This window comes from Oncorhynchus keta, chromosome 2 (genome assembly GCF_023373465.1).
Source record: "Oncorhynchus keta strain PuntledgeMale-10-30-2019 chromosome 2, Oket_V2, whole genome shotgun sequence".
In the NCBI taxonomy this organism is placed as follows: Eukaryota; Metazoa; Chordata; class Actinopteri; order Salmoniformes; family Salmonidae; genus Oncorhynchus; species Oncorhynchus keta.
In genome coordinates, this window is record NC_068422.1 from 21,248,896 (window position 1) to 21,266,605 (window position 17,710).

Genomic DNA, 17,710 nt, shown 5'->3' on the forward strand with positions numbered 1-17,710 from the left:
TGTAAGGACATCAGGGATAAAATTGTAGACCTGCACAAGGCTGGGATGGGCTACAGGACAATAGGCAAGCAGCTTGATGAGAAGGCAACAGCTGTTGGTGCAATTATTAGAAAATGGAAGAAATTCAAGATGACTGTCAATCACCCTCGGTCTGCGGCTCCATGCAAGATCTCTCTTCGTGGGGCATCAATGATCATGAGGAAGGTGAGGGATCAGCCCAGAACTACACGGCAGGACCTGGTCAATGACCTGAAGAGAGCTGGGACCACAGTCTCAAAGAAAACCATTAGTAACACACTACGCTGTCATGGATTAAAATCCTGCAGCACACGCAAGGTCCCCCTGCTCAAGCCAGCGCATGTCCAGGCCCGTCTGAAGTTTGCCAATGACCATCTGGATGATCCAGAGGAGGAATGGGAGAAGGTCATGTGGTCTGATGAGACAAAAATAGAGCTTTTTGGTCTAAACTCCACTCGCCGAGTTTGGAGGAAGAAGAAGGATGAGTACAACCCCAAGAAAACCATCCCAACCGTGAAGCATGGAGATGGAAACATCATTCTTTGGGGATGCTTTTTGTGCAAAGGGGACAGGACGACTGCACCGTATTGAGGGGAGGATGGATGAGGCCATGTTTCGCGAGATCTTGGCCAACAACCACCTTCCCTCAATAAGAGCATTGAAGATGGGTCGTGGCTGGGTCTTCCAGCATGACAACGACCCGAAACACACAGCCAGGGCAACTAAGGAGTGGCTCCGTAAGAAGCATCTCAAGTTCCTGGAGTGGCCTAGCCAGTCTCCAGACCGGAACCCAATAGAACATCTTTGGAGGGAGCTGAAAGTCCGTATTGCCCAGCGATAGCCCCGAAACCTGAAGGATCTGGAGAAGGTCTGTATGGAGGAGTGGGCCAAAATCTGGAGTGTGTGCAACCCTGGTCAAGAACTACAGGAAATGTATGATCTCTGTAATTGCAAACAAAGGTTTCTGTACCAAATATTAAGTTCTGCTTTTCTGATGTATCAAATACTTATGTCATGCAATAAAATGCAAATTATTTACTTAAAAATCATACAATGTGATTTTCTGGATTTTCTTCTGTACCTATGATAAAAAATTACAGACCTCTACATGCTTTGTAAGTCGGAAAACCTGCAAAATCGGCAGTGTATCAAATTCTTATTCTCCCCACTGTATATCGGGGGGAAAAAAATAATCAACGTGCAATAGAGCATGCAGGGAAATATGATAATGTTGGGTGTGGTTTTGTGTATGGTTTCAAGCCCGTGTATTAGGGTGGAACTAGGTTCTCAAAATAAGACATCATGAAATCCGTATGATATTGTGTCAAATAAGTCTGCTTTTTTTTAAGAGAACATATTTTCTAGTGATGGAGAAATTAAGCTTCCTGAAGCATTGAGTATTTCCAGCCAATTGTGTTGAAAAAAAGGCTAATTACGCAAGGCTTTGATCAACACGTTGTACAGTAGTGGCACCTGCTGGCACAAGCTATGCAGGGTAGCTTTTTTGGCTCTTTTACCGAAACCAATACCAAACCAATCAGGTGGTTGTTCGACAAAACATTCATCATGTGCTTCTGATGAAGTGATAGAAGCATCAGCACATTGCTTCGAAGTACCTATTTAGTGATTTCAAAGCAGGCTTCGGAGCTGAATGCAACAATCATGTCTCTGTCCATAGCTGCTGAAAAATATCGTAATAATAATAAATATTAATATATATTTTTTTAATTCTCTCAAAAGTTGTGAACTGGGTCTTTACTAGTCCTGTATTAGCCGGGACCAATATAACTAGCAGGAACCGATATAACCAGCAGTAGCACAGACAAACACTTTTTAAGCCCCCACAAAAACAAAAACAAAATCTGCACCCAAAAATTACTTCCTGCGAAGCCTATCTCTCTGTCACTAAGAAATACAGTCATGGGTGGTAACTCTACAATTTACTTGAACTCTGGGAAATATTTAAATCAAGCTTTACGCTAAGCCTTATGTTACTTTAACACTGTTCCAATGTCTGTATGGGTCCACAGACTCAACACTTTGAATGTAAAATTGTTTTTTTTTACATTGGAGAATGTACACCAGAGAATTTGCTGTGTAGTATTCTCAAGGCTCCCTGAGTGAGCTGGGCCTCCTGTACAAGCTGTGTGAGGCCCAGTGTGTAACACCTGTCCCCTCTCCCATAGCATTTACATTTTTTTACATTTAAGTAATTTAGCAGACGCTCTTATCCAGAGCGACTTACAAATTGGTGCATTCACCTTATGACATCCAGTGGAACAGCCACTTTACAATAGTGCATCTAAATAATTTAAGGGGGGGGGGGGGTGAGAAGGATTACTTTATCCTATCCTAGGTATTCCTTAAAGAGGTGGGCGCCACACTGTGTGTGTGTGTGTGTGTGTGTGTGTGTGTGTGTGTGTGTGTGTGTGTGTGTGTGTGTGTGTGTGTGTGTGTGTGTGTGTGTGTGTGTGTGTGTGTGTTTGTGTGTCAGCAGGCTTTCGCTCCCTCCACTAATTAAATGAGAGTATGTCCAACTGATCCTTAACAAAATGTTTCTAAGGACGACTACTGTCAGAAACCTCTGGAATAAAGATCTCTCTCACACTAACACACACATACACACAAGACTGTTGAAAAGTGAATGTGCATCACCTGGTAAACAAACGTGTGTACGCACACATACATACACACACATATAGTTGGCGTGTTGGGAGCTGGAGTGTATCTGGTTGTGTTTCTGAATGATGTGCTAGTTATTTTTCATGCTTCTCCTCTTCAGCACAACTTGACCGTGTGTTTCTCAGGTTTCACTAACCTGCTCACATATCTCTCTTCTGCTGAATACCTCCCTTTCTCTTCCTGATACTTACCTTGTGCCATGTGTTCTTTCTTCTTCCTTTTCTCTCTCTTATATCATCCTGCTTATTTCCCTCTTCCTCCGCTCTCTCTTTCCCTCTCTCTATCTCCCCACTCTCTCCCCTTTCTCTGCGTTCCTGGTGATCTCAGGGTTTTGGGTTTGTAACATTTGAAACGAGTGCAGATGCGGACCGTGCGCGGGAGAAACTAAATGGTACAATCGTAGAGGGACGCAAAATAGAGGTGCCTTCTTTTCCCTGTACTCACCCCTTCCTCCCTCCCCTGTTCTCTCTCTCCCTCTGCCTGACGGTGCTTGCCTACCACCCCCTCTTCTCTCCTCCTCCACCATCCTTCTCTCCCTCTGCCTGCTGCACCTTGATCGCTGCATGCTGAATGCTGAACTCTGAGCCGTAAGTGTGCGTGTGTGTGCGCACGTGTTGTGCGTCTTTACATGTCTCTTCTGCATGCATGTGTGTGTGTGTGTGTTTACCAGGGGCATGTGTATTAGATCAGAATGTGTTTGATACTGAAGGAGCAGAGCAGAACACTCAGATCCCCACAAACTTGAGGTTGATGTATGCGCCAGTTTGAAGTCCTCGCTCTTGCTGTTCTCAATACACGTACACATGCTCTCTCTCCATCTCCGGCTCATGTTTAAATTAACTCAATCGCTGGGTATCAAAGTGCTGCCAACGTTGCTTTAAATCCCGCTTGTTTATCCAAAACACCCCTGCTTATATTACACACCCCAGGGCAAAAAATATAGATGTTATTTCTCTCTCTCTCTCTTTCTCTCTCGCTCTCTCTTTCTGTCTCTCTCTCTCTCTCTATCTCTCTCTCTCTCTATCTCTCTCTCTCTCTCTCTCTCTTTCTCTCTCACTTACTTACCTAGTCTCTATATATCTCTCTCTTTCTCTCCCCCTCACTCAGGGTGTTTTTTCACATCCGGCATCCTTCCGCCCCCATTAAGATAATCTATGTAATGTATAAACAATACCTGGGCCCATACATCACATCAGACACGGGCTACGGTAGCGTTAGCATAGCCTAGCGTAGCCTCAAGGTAAATGACCTCTGCTGGCCCATTGGAAATGAAAGCCATTAGCACTAATTAGCAGCCAAGGGAAACGCTAACAAGGCAAGCTAGGAAAACATGCTAAACTCAACTCGATGCTGCCAGGGACAGGGCGAGATGGTGAGCTGTTTTTCCCTCAGCAACCTCAGGGAGAGAGAGAAAAAAAACTAACTTTAACATTTCTGTTTAGAATGAGAGGCCCCTAAGTGATTGATAGAGATGTTTGCAGAAAATGGATACTGGTTCCTTTAGAAGAAGACTAAAGCTCAGACATCTAAGAGGATTTAAACTTAGGTTTTTGGTTCATATGATGCTGGTGATATATTATTCTAACCATGTCTTGCTGCATGGTTTGCCAGCCAGGCTTGTAACTATATTATGAGCCTGCAAGAATGATGCTCTGATGTGCAGTTGTTGCTGTGTGTGTGTGTGTGTGTGTGTGTGTGTGTGTGTGTGTGTGTGTGTGTGTGTGTGTGTGTGTGTGTGTGTGTGTGTGTGTGTGTGTGTGTGTGTGTGTGTGTGTGTGTGTGTGTGTGTGTTTCATTAGTCCCAAAATGTTTTGCTTGTCAGAAATCAAGTTTCCGAGATATGTAACTTTCAATTTATAGAAATCCTCCCCATATGATGCATTTTGGGAAACATTTTGGGGCTATGTCAACAATGGACTATTGAAACAAATAATAATATTCCTTTAAGGTAAAAAGTGTGAGTGTCATATCTAAGTGATGATTCTAGTGGGGTGAACACCAGTGGGATATAAATTGACTCCACATGTAGTGAATAAATTAAGTGTTATTTTAATCACAGCGGAATCAACACTGGTTGGTATTGTTGTTACTCAATTAAGTTAATTTCACAAACAAACTGTGACTTGCAGGTCTACAGTGAAGGCTTCTAAAATGGAAGTTTTTGAATAGAACAACCATTTCTCTATCACTAACAAATACAGTCATGGTTGGGTACCGCTCACAGTCACTTGAAAGGCATGCTGGGAAATATTGTTAAAATTTTAACAAAAAATAACTCTAACACTACATGTGTTTTTCCCAAACATTGAGAACAGCATCAACTCTTATAAAGTGTTAATTGAAGTGGGAATTGGCAACACCCATGGTGTTAGGGACTAACATTCTAGTGATGATAGTTTGTGATCACCTTGAAAAGTGTTAGTTTAACACTATTTCAGTGGGACACATATCATTAGCAGTTGTGTGTGTGTGTGTGTGTGTGTGTGTGTGTGTGTGTGTGTGTGTGTGTGTGTGTGTGTGTGTGTGTGTGTGTGTGTGTGTGTGTGTGTGTGTGTGTGTGTGTGTGTGTGTGTGTGTGTGTGTGTGTGTGTGTGTGTGTGTTCTCTAACTGTCTAATCTCTATCGCTGAACACAGGTCAACAACGCAACAGCAAGAGTAATGACAAACAAAAAGGTGTCAAACCCTTACACAAACGGTAAGCTCTTCCCTTATCCTCTGTCTTCCTCTCCTTCTCACACATTCCCCTTCATCCGTCCCTCCTCTTCCTTTACCCCCTCCCTACTTCCTCCTACCCACTTCTTCTTTCTCCACCTCCTCCATCCTTTCCTCCTTCCATCTCAATGCCACACACAGACAGACATTGGTGCTTTATACAGACAGATTAGACAGATCAGAAGCTAAATGTACTATATTTACTAAGCTGATGATGTAATACGTATTCAGTGACCCAGACTCTAACCCTATGATGACTAAACCATGATCAGGGCCATGACTGCAGCAACTCAGGTTGTTAATTATTATAATCATTTAATACTTTTTAAGAAGGCTATTTGGTTGGTTTTTATTTGAATTCCGCAAGATGTTCTTCATTTGAAATAATTTCTGGAGGGTTTTTGGAAACTTTGCCTCTGCTGATTCCATCTGGCCTTAAGCATGACTTGCCTCTCAGCTAGGAGATGATACGGGGACCATCTCTTAAAATCTCCTAATATAATAAGAACAAAGAGGGAAAGGGGAATTGGTTTGACCATAAGGAGAGAAGGAGGAGATAGAGTGTTGGGAGGGGGAGAAAAGTGAATTTGGTGAGAAGGAGTGAGTGGATGAGAAGGAGTGAGTGGATGAGAAGGAGTGAGTGGATGGAGGAAATAAAAAGCCAGGGCTCATTCTGAAAGGGTTTTAAGGTTTGTCTCGCTCTCTCTCTCTGACACTCATTCATGTTGATGGGAGAGAGAGCAACAAGATCTCATAGTTTCCCTTTGAAATTCGACGCATTATGGATGGACGTATTTTTCACGCATTAATTCCGCATGGTTACAGGATTAATTCCGCATGGTTACAGGATTAATTTTGCATGGTTACAGGATTAATTCCGCATGGTTACAGGATTAATTCCGCATGGTTACAGGATTAATTCCGCATGGTTACAGGATTAATTTTGCATGGTTACAGGATTAATTCCGCATGGTTACAGGATTAATTCCGCATGGTTACAGGATTAATTCCGCATGGTTACAGGATTAATTCCGCATGGATTAATTCCGCATGGTTACAGGATTAATTCCGCATGGTTACAGGATTAATTTCGCATGGTTACAGGATTAATTCCGCATGGTTACAGGATTAATTCCGCATGGTTACAGGATTAATTCCGCATTGTTACAGGATTAATTTCGCATGGTTACAGGATTAATTCCGCATGGTTACAGGATTAATTCCGCATGGTTACAGGATTAATTCCGCATGGTTACAGGATTAATTCCGCATGGTTACAGGATTTATTCCGCATGTTTACAGGATTAATTTCGCATGGTTACAGGATTCATTCCGCATGGTTACAGGATTCATTCCGCATGGTTACAGGATTCATTCCGCATCGTTACAGGATTCATTCCGCATGGTTACAGGATTCATTCCGCATGGTTACAGAGTCAAAACAGGCACAACTCAAAGGGTTAAGTTTAGATATTCATTTGGAGTGGTTAAGGTTAGGGTTATGGTTTGGGGACGGCTTAAAACAAAATAACACAAAACGAGGCACTATTACCATCAGATATCATCAGGTATTCTCGCGACTTGCTGCACATTGGGAACTGTGGTGGTGTCGTGGTCTAAGCAGTGCATTCTGACTCTGTGCATCATGATTTTGTGCCCAGTGGTGGGCGATTTCTTTTTTTTGTCAGCGCCGAAGAAGGCATATATCGACGTTCCCAGGACCTTTACAAACGTCTGAAATAGCAGTCTATTTTTTTGTGATCAGCCTGAGAGAGAAAGAGAAATCGAGAGAGAGAGAGGAAGTTAGAGATGGAGGAGAGAGACGAGGCCAGGAATGAATCAGCCAGACATGTCAGCACTCCTCTCATCCTCCACCCACTCCTACATCCCTCCATTGTAGGAGGGTTAGAGTGGTGCAGACAGAGAGAATGAGGCCTGAACGGCTCGCCATCCGTCAATGTCACTGGACCACACCACCGCACTTCTCTTCTCCTCTGGCTCTCCTCTTGTCTTTTATTATCCCTCACTCCTCCCACCACCGCACCATGCTACACAGAAGGAGAGCACCATGCTACACAGAAGGAAAGCGTCTGCTAAAAAATATATATATATGTTTTGGGATGCTAAGCTAACGTCAGTCTAAGTGAATGGGATGCTAAGCTAACGTCAGTCTAAGTGAATGGGATGCTAAGCTAACGTCAGTCTGAGTGAATGGGATGCTAAGCTACCGTTAGTCTAAGTGAATGGGATGCTAAGCTAACGTTAGTCTACCACTCCCTGTGTTTTCTATAGGCTGGAAGCTGAACCCCATGGTGGGAGCTGTCTATGGTCCTGAATTGTATGCAGGTAAAACTCCACTGCTGCAAACACGACACTAGACTACAATACAACACATTACTATCAGAGTACAACTATACTTGGTCCTAAAGACTATCTGGCGAACAGACTATACACAAATTCAGACTCACATAAAGACTACACGATAGGCCCACAGACTATACAGGCTCCAAACTAGAGCCCAAAATCGCTTTCGCTCTCTCTCACTTTCGCTCTCCTTCCTCTCTCTCTCTCTCTCTCTCTCTCTCTCTCTCTCTCTCTCTCTCTCTCTCTCTCTCTCTCTCTCTCTCTCTCTCTCCTCTCTCTTTCTGTCTCTTGTTTGCTCTCTCTCTTTATCTTTCTTTCTTCTCTCTCTTTCTCTCCATCTGTCTTTTTCTCTTTCATTTTCTTTTTCTCTCTCTCTCATTCTGTTGCTGTTGAATTGATCATGTGATCATGCAGGTATGTGTGGAGTTTTGTGCATTCATGCATTAATGAGTTCATGAGTATATGCATAAACCTGTGTGTGTGTGTGTGTGTGTGTGTGTGTGTGTGTGTGTGTGTGTGTGTGTGTGTGTGTGTGTGTGTGTGTGTGTGTGTGTGTGTGTGTGTGTGTGTGTGTGTGTGTGTGTGTGTGTGTGTGTTTGGCAGAGAGGCTGCTTTCATTTAGAGGAAGTGCTGAGACTGCCTGGTGTCTTTAACTGCGCTCCTTTCTGCTCATTAGACTGAAATCTGTTCATTCCAAGACAGCTTTACTGCCAAGCTCTAAATAACAACCCTGACACAGAGAAGCCATCTATCTCTTTTATCTCTCCTCTCCTCTCCTCTCCTCTCCTCTCCTCTCCTCTCCTCTCCTCTCCTCTCCTCTCCTCTCCTCTCCTCTCCTCTCCTCTCCTCTCCTCTCCTCTCCCTCTCCTCTCCTCTCCTCTCCTCCGCTCTCCTCCCCTCTCCTCTGTTCTCTTCGCTCTCCTCCCTTTCCTCCCCTCTGCTCCCCTCCCTCCGCTCTCCTTCCCTCTCCTCCCGTCCCCTGCTCTCCTCCCCTCCCCTCCTCCCCTCTTCTACCCTCTCCTACCCTCTCCTCCAGTCCTCTTCTCTCCTCCCCTCCCCTCCCCCCACTCTCCTTTTCTCCCCTCTCCTCTCCTGTCCTCCGCTCTCCTCCCCCACCTCCAACCTACCTCTCAGTCAAACCCCACCCTTTAGCTCAGAGCAACCCCAACCCCAATGATTCTCAACCCCAACCCCACTGATTCTCAACCCTAACCCCACTGATTCTCAACCCTAACCCCACTGATTCTCAACCCCAACCCCACTGATTCTCAACCCCAACCCCACTGATTCTCAACCCCAACCTCACTGATTCTCAACCCCAACCTCACTGATTCTCAACCTCAACCCCACTGATTCTCAACCCCAACCCCACTGATTCTCAACCCCAACCCCACTGATTCTCAACCCCAACCCCACTGATTCTCAACCCCAACCTCACTGATTCTCAACCCTAACCCCACTGATTCTCAACCCCAACCCCACTGATTCTCAACCCCAACCTCACTGATTCTCAACCCTAACCCCACTGATTCTCAACCCCAACCCCACTGATTCTCAACCCCAACCCCACTGATTCTCAACCCCAACCCCAACCCCACTGATTCTCAACCCCAACCCCACTGATTCTCAACCCCAACCCCACTGATTCTCAACCCCAACCCCACTGATTCTCAACCCTAACCCCACTGATACTCAACCCCAACCCCACTGATTCTCAACCCTAACCCCACTGATTCTCAACCCTAACCCCACTGATTCTCAACCCTAACCCCACTGATTCTCAACCCCAAACCCACTGATTCTCAACCTCAACCCCACTGATTCTCAACCCCAACCCCACTGATTCTCAACCCCAACCCCACTGATTCTCAACCCCAACCCCACTGATTCTCAACCTCAACCCCACTGATTCTCAACCTCAACCCCACTGATTCTCAACCTCAACCCCACTGATTCTCAACCCCAACCCCACTGATTCTCAACCCCAACCCCACTGATTCTCAACCCTAACCCCACTGATTCTCAACCCCAACCCCACTGATTCTCAACCCCAACCCCACTGATTCTCAACCCCAACCCCACTGATTCTCAACCTCAACCCCACTGATTCTCAACCCTAACCCCACTGATTCTCAACCCCAACCCCACTGATTCTCAACCCCAACCCCACTGATTCTCAACCCCAACCTCACTGATTCTCAACCTCAACCCCACTGATTCTCAACCCCAACCCCACTGATTCTCAACCCCAACCCCACTGATTCTCAACCCCAACCCCACTGATTCTCAACCCCAACCCCACTGATTCTCAACCCTAACCCCACTGATTCTCAACCATAACCCCTAGATGTATGCACGTGAACGTGTGTACGTAGGTACGCACACACACTCACACACACACAGTAGGCAGCCTTCTCTGTGTGTGTGGCTGGGGCGACCGGCTGGCTGTCTGATTGATAGCATGTTAATGTCTCGAGTCATCTTAAACATGCCAGTAAAGTTTGCCAAGCCTAAACGATACCATATGCCTCTGCAAGTCCCATGTGGCATCCATGGTGGAGGAGTGTGTTTAAGTGTATGCGTGAGTCCACCATTCCTACCTGAAGATGCAGGGAGAATATCACCGGAAAATATGTCCCAGCTTTACTTACAAAACAACCAACAGTACCTCCCTCACTTCTCCCATCCCTCCTTCCCTCCACTGGTCTTCTTACTCCCTCATTTCCTTTCCTCTCCCCTCTAAATATGAAAAATGAAAAAAATCCTGTAGCGGAAGTGTTGGGTCTGGATTTCTTCTGGAATAATTATAGCTGCATTTAATCTACTTTAGGCGGGAATAGAGCGGGATGTAACGGCCATTAATCACTCTTTATCAGTGTGGCGTTCCGAGCGTGGATCAGCGGAATTGGGGCCCATAAATCGTGTGTGTGTGACAGAACACTCCGTCTCCATTCCTGCAGTCGGCTACAGGTTTATTGTGTTCAAATCCCATTCAGAAAGAATGACGGATGAGAGGAGAGAGAGGAGAGAGTAGAGCAAGAGAGAGGGGGGAGAGGGGGGTGAGAGAAGGGAGAGAGAGAGAGAGAGAGAGAGAGAGAGAGAGAGAGAGAGAGAGAGAGCGATAGCGGCCAGCCACTCAAATCTACTATGAATCCAGTACACACAGGCACGTACACACTCGCACACACTCTCACACTGGCACAAACAAGCATAGATGCATGCATTCACACACATTGATATGAGGCGAGAATGGTCACTTCGTTCTTAACTTATGGAGTAGGGTTGAATAGGGAGGCACTTCATTATTTAATCATTGTGCGTTTTTAAGTGTGTGTGTGTGTGTGTGTGTGTGTGTGTGTGTGTGTGTGTGTGTGTGTGTGTGTGTGTGTGTGTGTGTGTGTGTGTGTGTGTGTGTGTGTGTGTGTGTGTGTGTGTGTGTGTGTGTGTGTGTGTGTGTGTGACTGACTGAGTGGAGTAGACTGCGGGGCATGAAGGACAATGAGAGAAATGTAATAGTGATTGATTGACTGTGTCCTAGGCCTAGTGTATGCAGAGATGGTGTGTGTGTGTGTGTGTGTGTGTGTGTGTGTGTGTGTGTGTGTGTGTGTGTGTGTGTGTGTGTGTGTGTGTGTGTGTGTGTGTGTGTGTGTGTGTGTGTGTGTGTGTGTGTGTGTGTGTGTGTGCGTGTTTGCACACTGTGTGTGTGTATATGTGTGTTTGTGTCTGCTAGTCTGAGTATATGCATACAATTTAGCAGGGAGCTCACCAACACACAACAAATAAGATTAAAATGCAAAGCGCAGGCAGAGAAATAACAAGGGGCTTTTCAACATATGCTGACAAATTTGCAAGTTGGAAGGTTGACATTAGTTTGACTTCGGAGTGCATCACTCTGCCATGATTTGATTGGTCCAACGTGGACGAGGTCGCTGACCCGACTTTTATTGCTGAATCAATTTAATGTATTTTTTATGTAAAAAAATTAGAGGGTGTGAGTGTGAGTTTATGTGAGTGTGTTTGTGTATGTGTATGTCAGTGTGAGCAAATTGTGTGTGCGTGTGTGTGATTGCTGTGGTAATGTGTGTAGAAGGCTCTTTTAATTGTCTAAGGATAGATTTAAGGCTTAATTAAGCATAATCAGACGCTAACGCTCTGTCACTGTCCCCAAGCACAGGCTCTACACACACACGCACGTACGCACACACACACAGACCACGGGGTAGACAGACTAGACTGGTGTATAGGAGCAGTCTTCCAGTACGACTCAGACAGATGAGGAAGCAGTCTGCTGGTAAATTGTGGTGTAATGCAGAAAGCCAGGGCCATGTTTATTAAAGAGAAATTCCACCACTTTTCAACCTCATGTGCATTATCTCCAGCATAATACTCACATATATGAAAACTGTGCTTTTCTACATGTTGTAGGAGAACATATAAAGTTAAGACGATGACACAATCAAAAGTTAAAACGTTTCAAAAATGGTGATTGTCAAACACTATGAGATTCGTGGCTAGAAACCTACTATAATCCCACCCTGTGATGTCACAGAGAAGCATTTCTTTAGGAACTTTCTTACAAACTGTGTTAGAGTAAAGTGTTGCATGTTCATGAACACAGAAACACAGAAAAACGTACCTGCAACTCACAAAATGTTGCTTATTCACACAATCATCCACAAACCCTAACGCTGATCAATAATACATATGCACACCGAGGTTATTACAGTTACTGAAGACTAAACCAAAAACGAATGATGAATAAACAATTTAGTAAACTGTAAATAAAATAATCAACAAACCCGTCTGAAAGGCTGAAACCAGACTGAAACTATTATCCTTGACTCCAAAACAAACTAAAAGAAATTGTCATGAATTATGTTCTAGTTTTAGTTTTTTGATTTTTTTTTTTTTTTTTTTTCTCAAAATGTTGGCCAAAAATTGAATGGGTTTTTCAATCAGGCTTTTTTTTCTAGTTGGGGTTTTCAAGCTTCTCGGTCTGGCGGGTCACATAGAGATTGACTTGAATTTCAAGGTAGACTCAGCGATAGGATGTTGCCATGAGCAGCACCTCAAATATCGCTCATGTTCCTCTGCTCAGACGTTGCTGACACATGCCAGATCTAGATACTGTTATATGTATTAGCTAATCACATCATATGGTATAGCAGTCTGGTGCCCGACCGCACAGTGGAAGACGTGCCACTCAACCATTGGTTGATGCAACGTCTGAGGAGGGAATCGCGTCAGCTGATACATAAAATACCCATCCAGGTAAGATCTGACAGGCGACTAAAGCAGAGGGACGCGCCCATTGAGGTGAGCATGATGCAGGATTTTGCTCTCACACAGTCAAACAGAGTATCTGCGCATGGGTACGGGTGCACTTCACGCTGCTACAACGTAGGTATCAATGGGCCAAAAACAGCTGGGTGCATCTTCGTCATCTCACTGAATCTACCTTTAAACCCAACATAATCTAACCTATGACCTGGCTCATTAATTTATGCACAGTGGCAAGAAGTGACACCCCCAAAAAAAATAACTTTACAACACAAACAGTTGAGGTTTACATACACCTTAGCCAAATACATTTCAACTCAGTTTTTCACAATTCCTGACATTTAATCCTAGTACAAAATGCCATGTCTTAGGTCAGTTAGGATCACCACTTAATTTTAAGAATGTGAAATGTCAGAATAATAGTAGAGAGAATGATTTATTTCAGCTATTATTTCTTTCATCACATTCCAAGTGGGTCAGAAGTTTATATACACTAAATTAATATTTGGTAGTATTGCCTTTAAATTGTTTAACTTGGGTTAAATGTTTCAGGTAGCCTTCCACAAGCTTCTCACAATAAGTTGGGTGAATTTTGGCCCATTCCTCCTAACAGAGCTGGTGTAACTGAGTCAGGTTTGTAGGCCTCCTTGCTCGCACATGCTTTTTCAGTTCTGCCAACAAATTTTCTATAGGATTGAGGTCAGGACTTTGTGATGGCCATTCCAGTACCTTGTCTTTGTTGTCCTTAATCCATTTTGCCACAACTTTGGAAGTATGCTTGGGGTCATTGTCCATTTGGAAGACCCATTTGCGACCAAGCTTTAACTTCCTGACTGATGTCTTGAGATGTTGCTTCAATATATCCACAAAATGTTCTTTCTTCATGATGCCATATACAGTCCCTCATGCAGCAAAGCACCCCCACATAATGATGCTGCCACCCCCACAACATGATGCTGCCACCCCACAACATGATGCTGCCAGCCCCACAACATGATGCTGCCACCCCCACAACATGATGCTGCCAGCCCCACATAATGATGCTGCCACCCCACAACATGATGCTGCCACCCCCACAACATGATGCTGCCAGCCCCCAACATGACATAATGATGCTGCCACCCCCACAACATGATGCTGCCACCCCCACAACATGATGCTGCCAGCCCCACAACATGATGCTGCCACCCCCACAACATGATGCTGCCAGCCCCACAACATGATGCTGCCACCCCCACAACATGATGCTGCCAGCCCCACATCATGATGCTGCCACCCCCACAACATGATGCTGCCAGCCCCACATAATGATGCTGCCACCCCCACAACATGATGCTGCCACCCCCACAACATGATGCTGCCACCCCCACAACATGATGCTGCCACCCCCACAACATGATGCTGCCAGCCCCACATAATGATGCTGCCACCCCCACAACATGATGCTGCCAGCCCCACATAATGATGCTGCCACCCCCACAACATGATGCTGCCAGCCCCACATAATGATGCACCCCCACAACATGATGCTGCCACCCCACAACATGATGCTGCCACCCCCACAACATGATGCTGCCACCCCACAACATGATGCTGCCACCCCCACAACATGATGCTGCCAGCCCCACATAATGATGCTGCACAACATGATGCTGCCACCCCCACAACATGATGCTGCCAGCCCCACAACATGATGCTGCCAGCCCCACAACATGATGCTGCCAGCCCCACAACATGATGCTGCCAGCCCCACATAATGATGCTGCCACCCCCACAACATGATGCTGCCAGCCCCACAACATGATGCCACCCCCACAACATGATGCTGCCAGCCCCACAACATGATGCTGCCACCCCCACAACATGATGCTGCCACCCCCACAACATGATGCTGCCCCACAACATGATGCTGCCCCCACAACATGATGCTGCAGCCCACATAATGATGCTGCCACCCCCACAACATGATGCTGCCAGCCCCACAACATGATGCTGCCAGCCCCACAACATGATGCTGCCAGCCCCACATAATGATGCTGCCACCCCCACAACATGATGCTGCCACCCCCACAACATGATGCTGCCACCCCCACAACATGATGCTGCCACCCCCACAACATGATGCTGCCACCCCACAACATGATGCTGCCACCCCCCACATCATGATGCTGCCACCCCCACAACATGATGCTGCCACCCCCACATCATGATGCTGCCACCCCCACAACATGATGCTGCCAGCCCCACAACATGATGCTGCCAGCCCCACATAATGATGCTGCCACCCCCACAACATGATGCTGCCACCCCCACAACATGATGCTGCCACCCCCACAACATGATGCTGCCACCCCCACAACATGATGCTGCCACCCCCACATCATGATGCTGCCACCCCCACAACATGATGCTGCCACCCCCACAACATGATGCTGCCATCCCCATGCTTCAAGGTTGGGATGGTGTTCTTCAGCTTGCAAGCTTCCCCTTTTTTTCTCGAAACATAATGATGGTCATTATGGCCAAACAGTTCTATTTTTGTTTCATCAGACCAGAGGACATTTCTCCAAAAAGTACAATCTGTGTCCCCATGTGCCGTTGCAAACCGTAGTCTGGGTTTTTTATGGCGGTTTTGGAGCAGTAGCTTCTTCCTTGCTGAGCGGCCTTTCAGGTTATGTCAATATAGGATTATAGTTTTACTGTGGATATAGATACTTTTGTACCTGTTTCCTCCAGCATTTTCACAAGGTCCTTTGCTGTTGTTCTGGGATTGATGTGCACTTTTCGCACCAAAGTACGTTTATCTCTAGGAGACAGAACGCGTCTCCTTCCTGAGCTGTATGACGGCTGTGTGGTCCCATGGTGTTTATACTTGCGCACTATTGTTTGTAGAGATGAATGTGGTACCTTCAGGCGTTTGGACATTGCTACCAAGGAAGAACCAGACTTGTGGAAGTCTACAATTTGTTTCTGAGGTCTTGGCTGATTTCTTCTGATTTTCCCATATTGTCAAGCAAAGAGGCACTGAGTTTGGAGGTAGGCCTTGAAATACATCCACAGGTACACCTCCAATTGACTCAAATTATGTCAATTAGCCTATCAGAAGCTTCTAAAGTCATGATATAATTTTAGTGTATGTGAACTTCTGACACACTGGAATTGTGATACAGTGAATTAGAAGTGAAATAATCTGTCTGTAAACAATTGTTGGAAAAATTACTTGTGTCATGCACACAGTAGATGTCCTAACTGACTTGCCAAAACTATAGTTTGTTAACAAGACATTTGTGGAGTGGTTGAAAAACAAGTTTTAAGGACTCCAATCTTAGTGTATGTACACTTCCGACTTCAACTGTAGATGTCTCCTAGCCTCCCACAGATACCTTACTTTCTGTCCCTAACACTAAAACAACCAAATAATTTTAAAAAACAAATTGGTTTTACAAAACATAAACTAAATAAAAACTAGCAAATCAGATCTGAAAACTAACTGAAACTAAACTGAATTTCTAATAGAAATCTTAAAAAACGAATAGAAATAAAAACAAATAAAAAATAAAAACACAAAACTTTGAGAACCTTGATGCTCACACACACACACACACACACACACACACACACACACACACACACACACACACACACACACACACACACACACACACACACACACACACACACACACACACACACACACACACACACACACACACACACACACACACACACACACACACTTAAGCCAATCACATTCTGTATGTAACTCTGTGTTTTTTAACTAGCCTGACCCTGCTAACACTGAGCATATGTTAGTCTTATTGTAATCTCTCCTTATGACAAAAACTACATGACCAGATGAAGTAAGACTGTTTATGACTGTGTAAACCATGGTGTGGTTGTTGGCGTTTTTTAGGCCTAGCAGGCTGTCAGCACTAGAGTCTTTATGATTCATGGGTTATTATGGGGCCGCTGTAGCATGCAAGACCCATAGCTCATCACCAGATTGCATTCATATACGTCATGCCACACATAACACATACGCACACACACACACACACATAAATAATGTATACATAAACACATATAATGAACACACACACACACACACACACACACACACACACACACACACACACACACACACACACACACACACACACACACACACACACACACACACACACACACACACACACACACACACACACACACACACAGAGAGAGATAAGGTATGCAGTCACACACATAATGTATAAACACACACAAATAATACATACTGTTCAAGCAGAGAAAAAAAGTATGGTGAAATATGCGTATAATATCAGAAATGGAGGTGGATTTGGGAGAAATGGTTATTTTTCCTGTGATATGTCATCGATATATACTTTCTGCGTATTAACACTGTCATATCAAGAGTTAGAATGTCAGCCAAGGTTTTCTACTGTATATCAATAAGTATTAGTGATCTGCTGTGTTTCTTATCCTCACCATTATAAGAGTCTCCTTGGATCAACAGCGTCTTGACAACAAAGCTTTTTATCACCACTGCAACTTATTTCACAACCAGAAGTATTTCAAGATGAGCACACACTCTTTTCTTTAGGAAATGCCCTTTTCTACTTGTCCTATTTCTTCTCCTCTAGAAGTGGTGAA

At 44.9% G+C, this 17,710-nt stretch overlaps 1 protein-coding gene across 5 annotated transcripts in view; it reads left to right on the forward strand.

The window, feature by feature from the left end:
* LOC118361047 (RNA binding protein fox-1 homolog 3-like) overlaps nt 1-17,710 on the forward strand; it is an 886,398-nt gene that overhangs the window by 836,016 nt on the left and 32,672 nt on the right. For 4 of the 5 annotated variants that reach the window (XM_052473505.1, XM_052473504.1, XM_052473513.1 and 1 more), the window contains 3 exons: nt 3,028-3,120; nt 5,336-5,396; nt 7,706-7,759. In XM_052473505.1, the coding sequence (XP_052329465.1) occupies nt 3,028-3,120; nt 5,336-5,396; nt 7,706-7,759 (208 nt within the window). The remainder of the gene's footprint in view (nt 1-3,027; nt 3,121-5,335; nt 5,397-7,705; nt 7,760-17,710) is intronic. The other variant, XM_052473533.1, reaches the window with a different exon arrangement.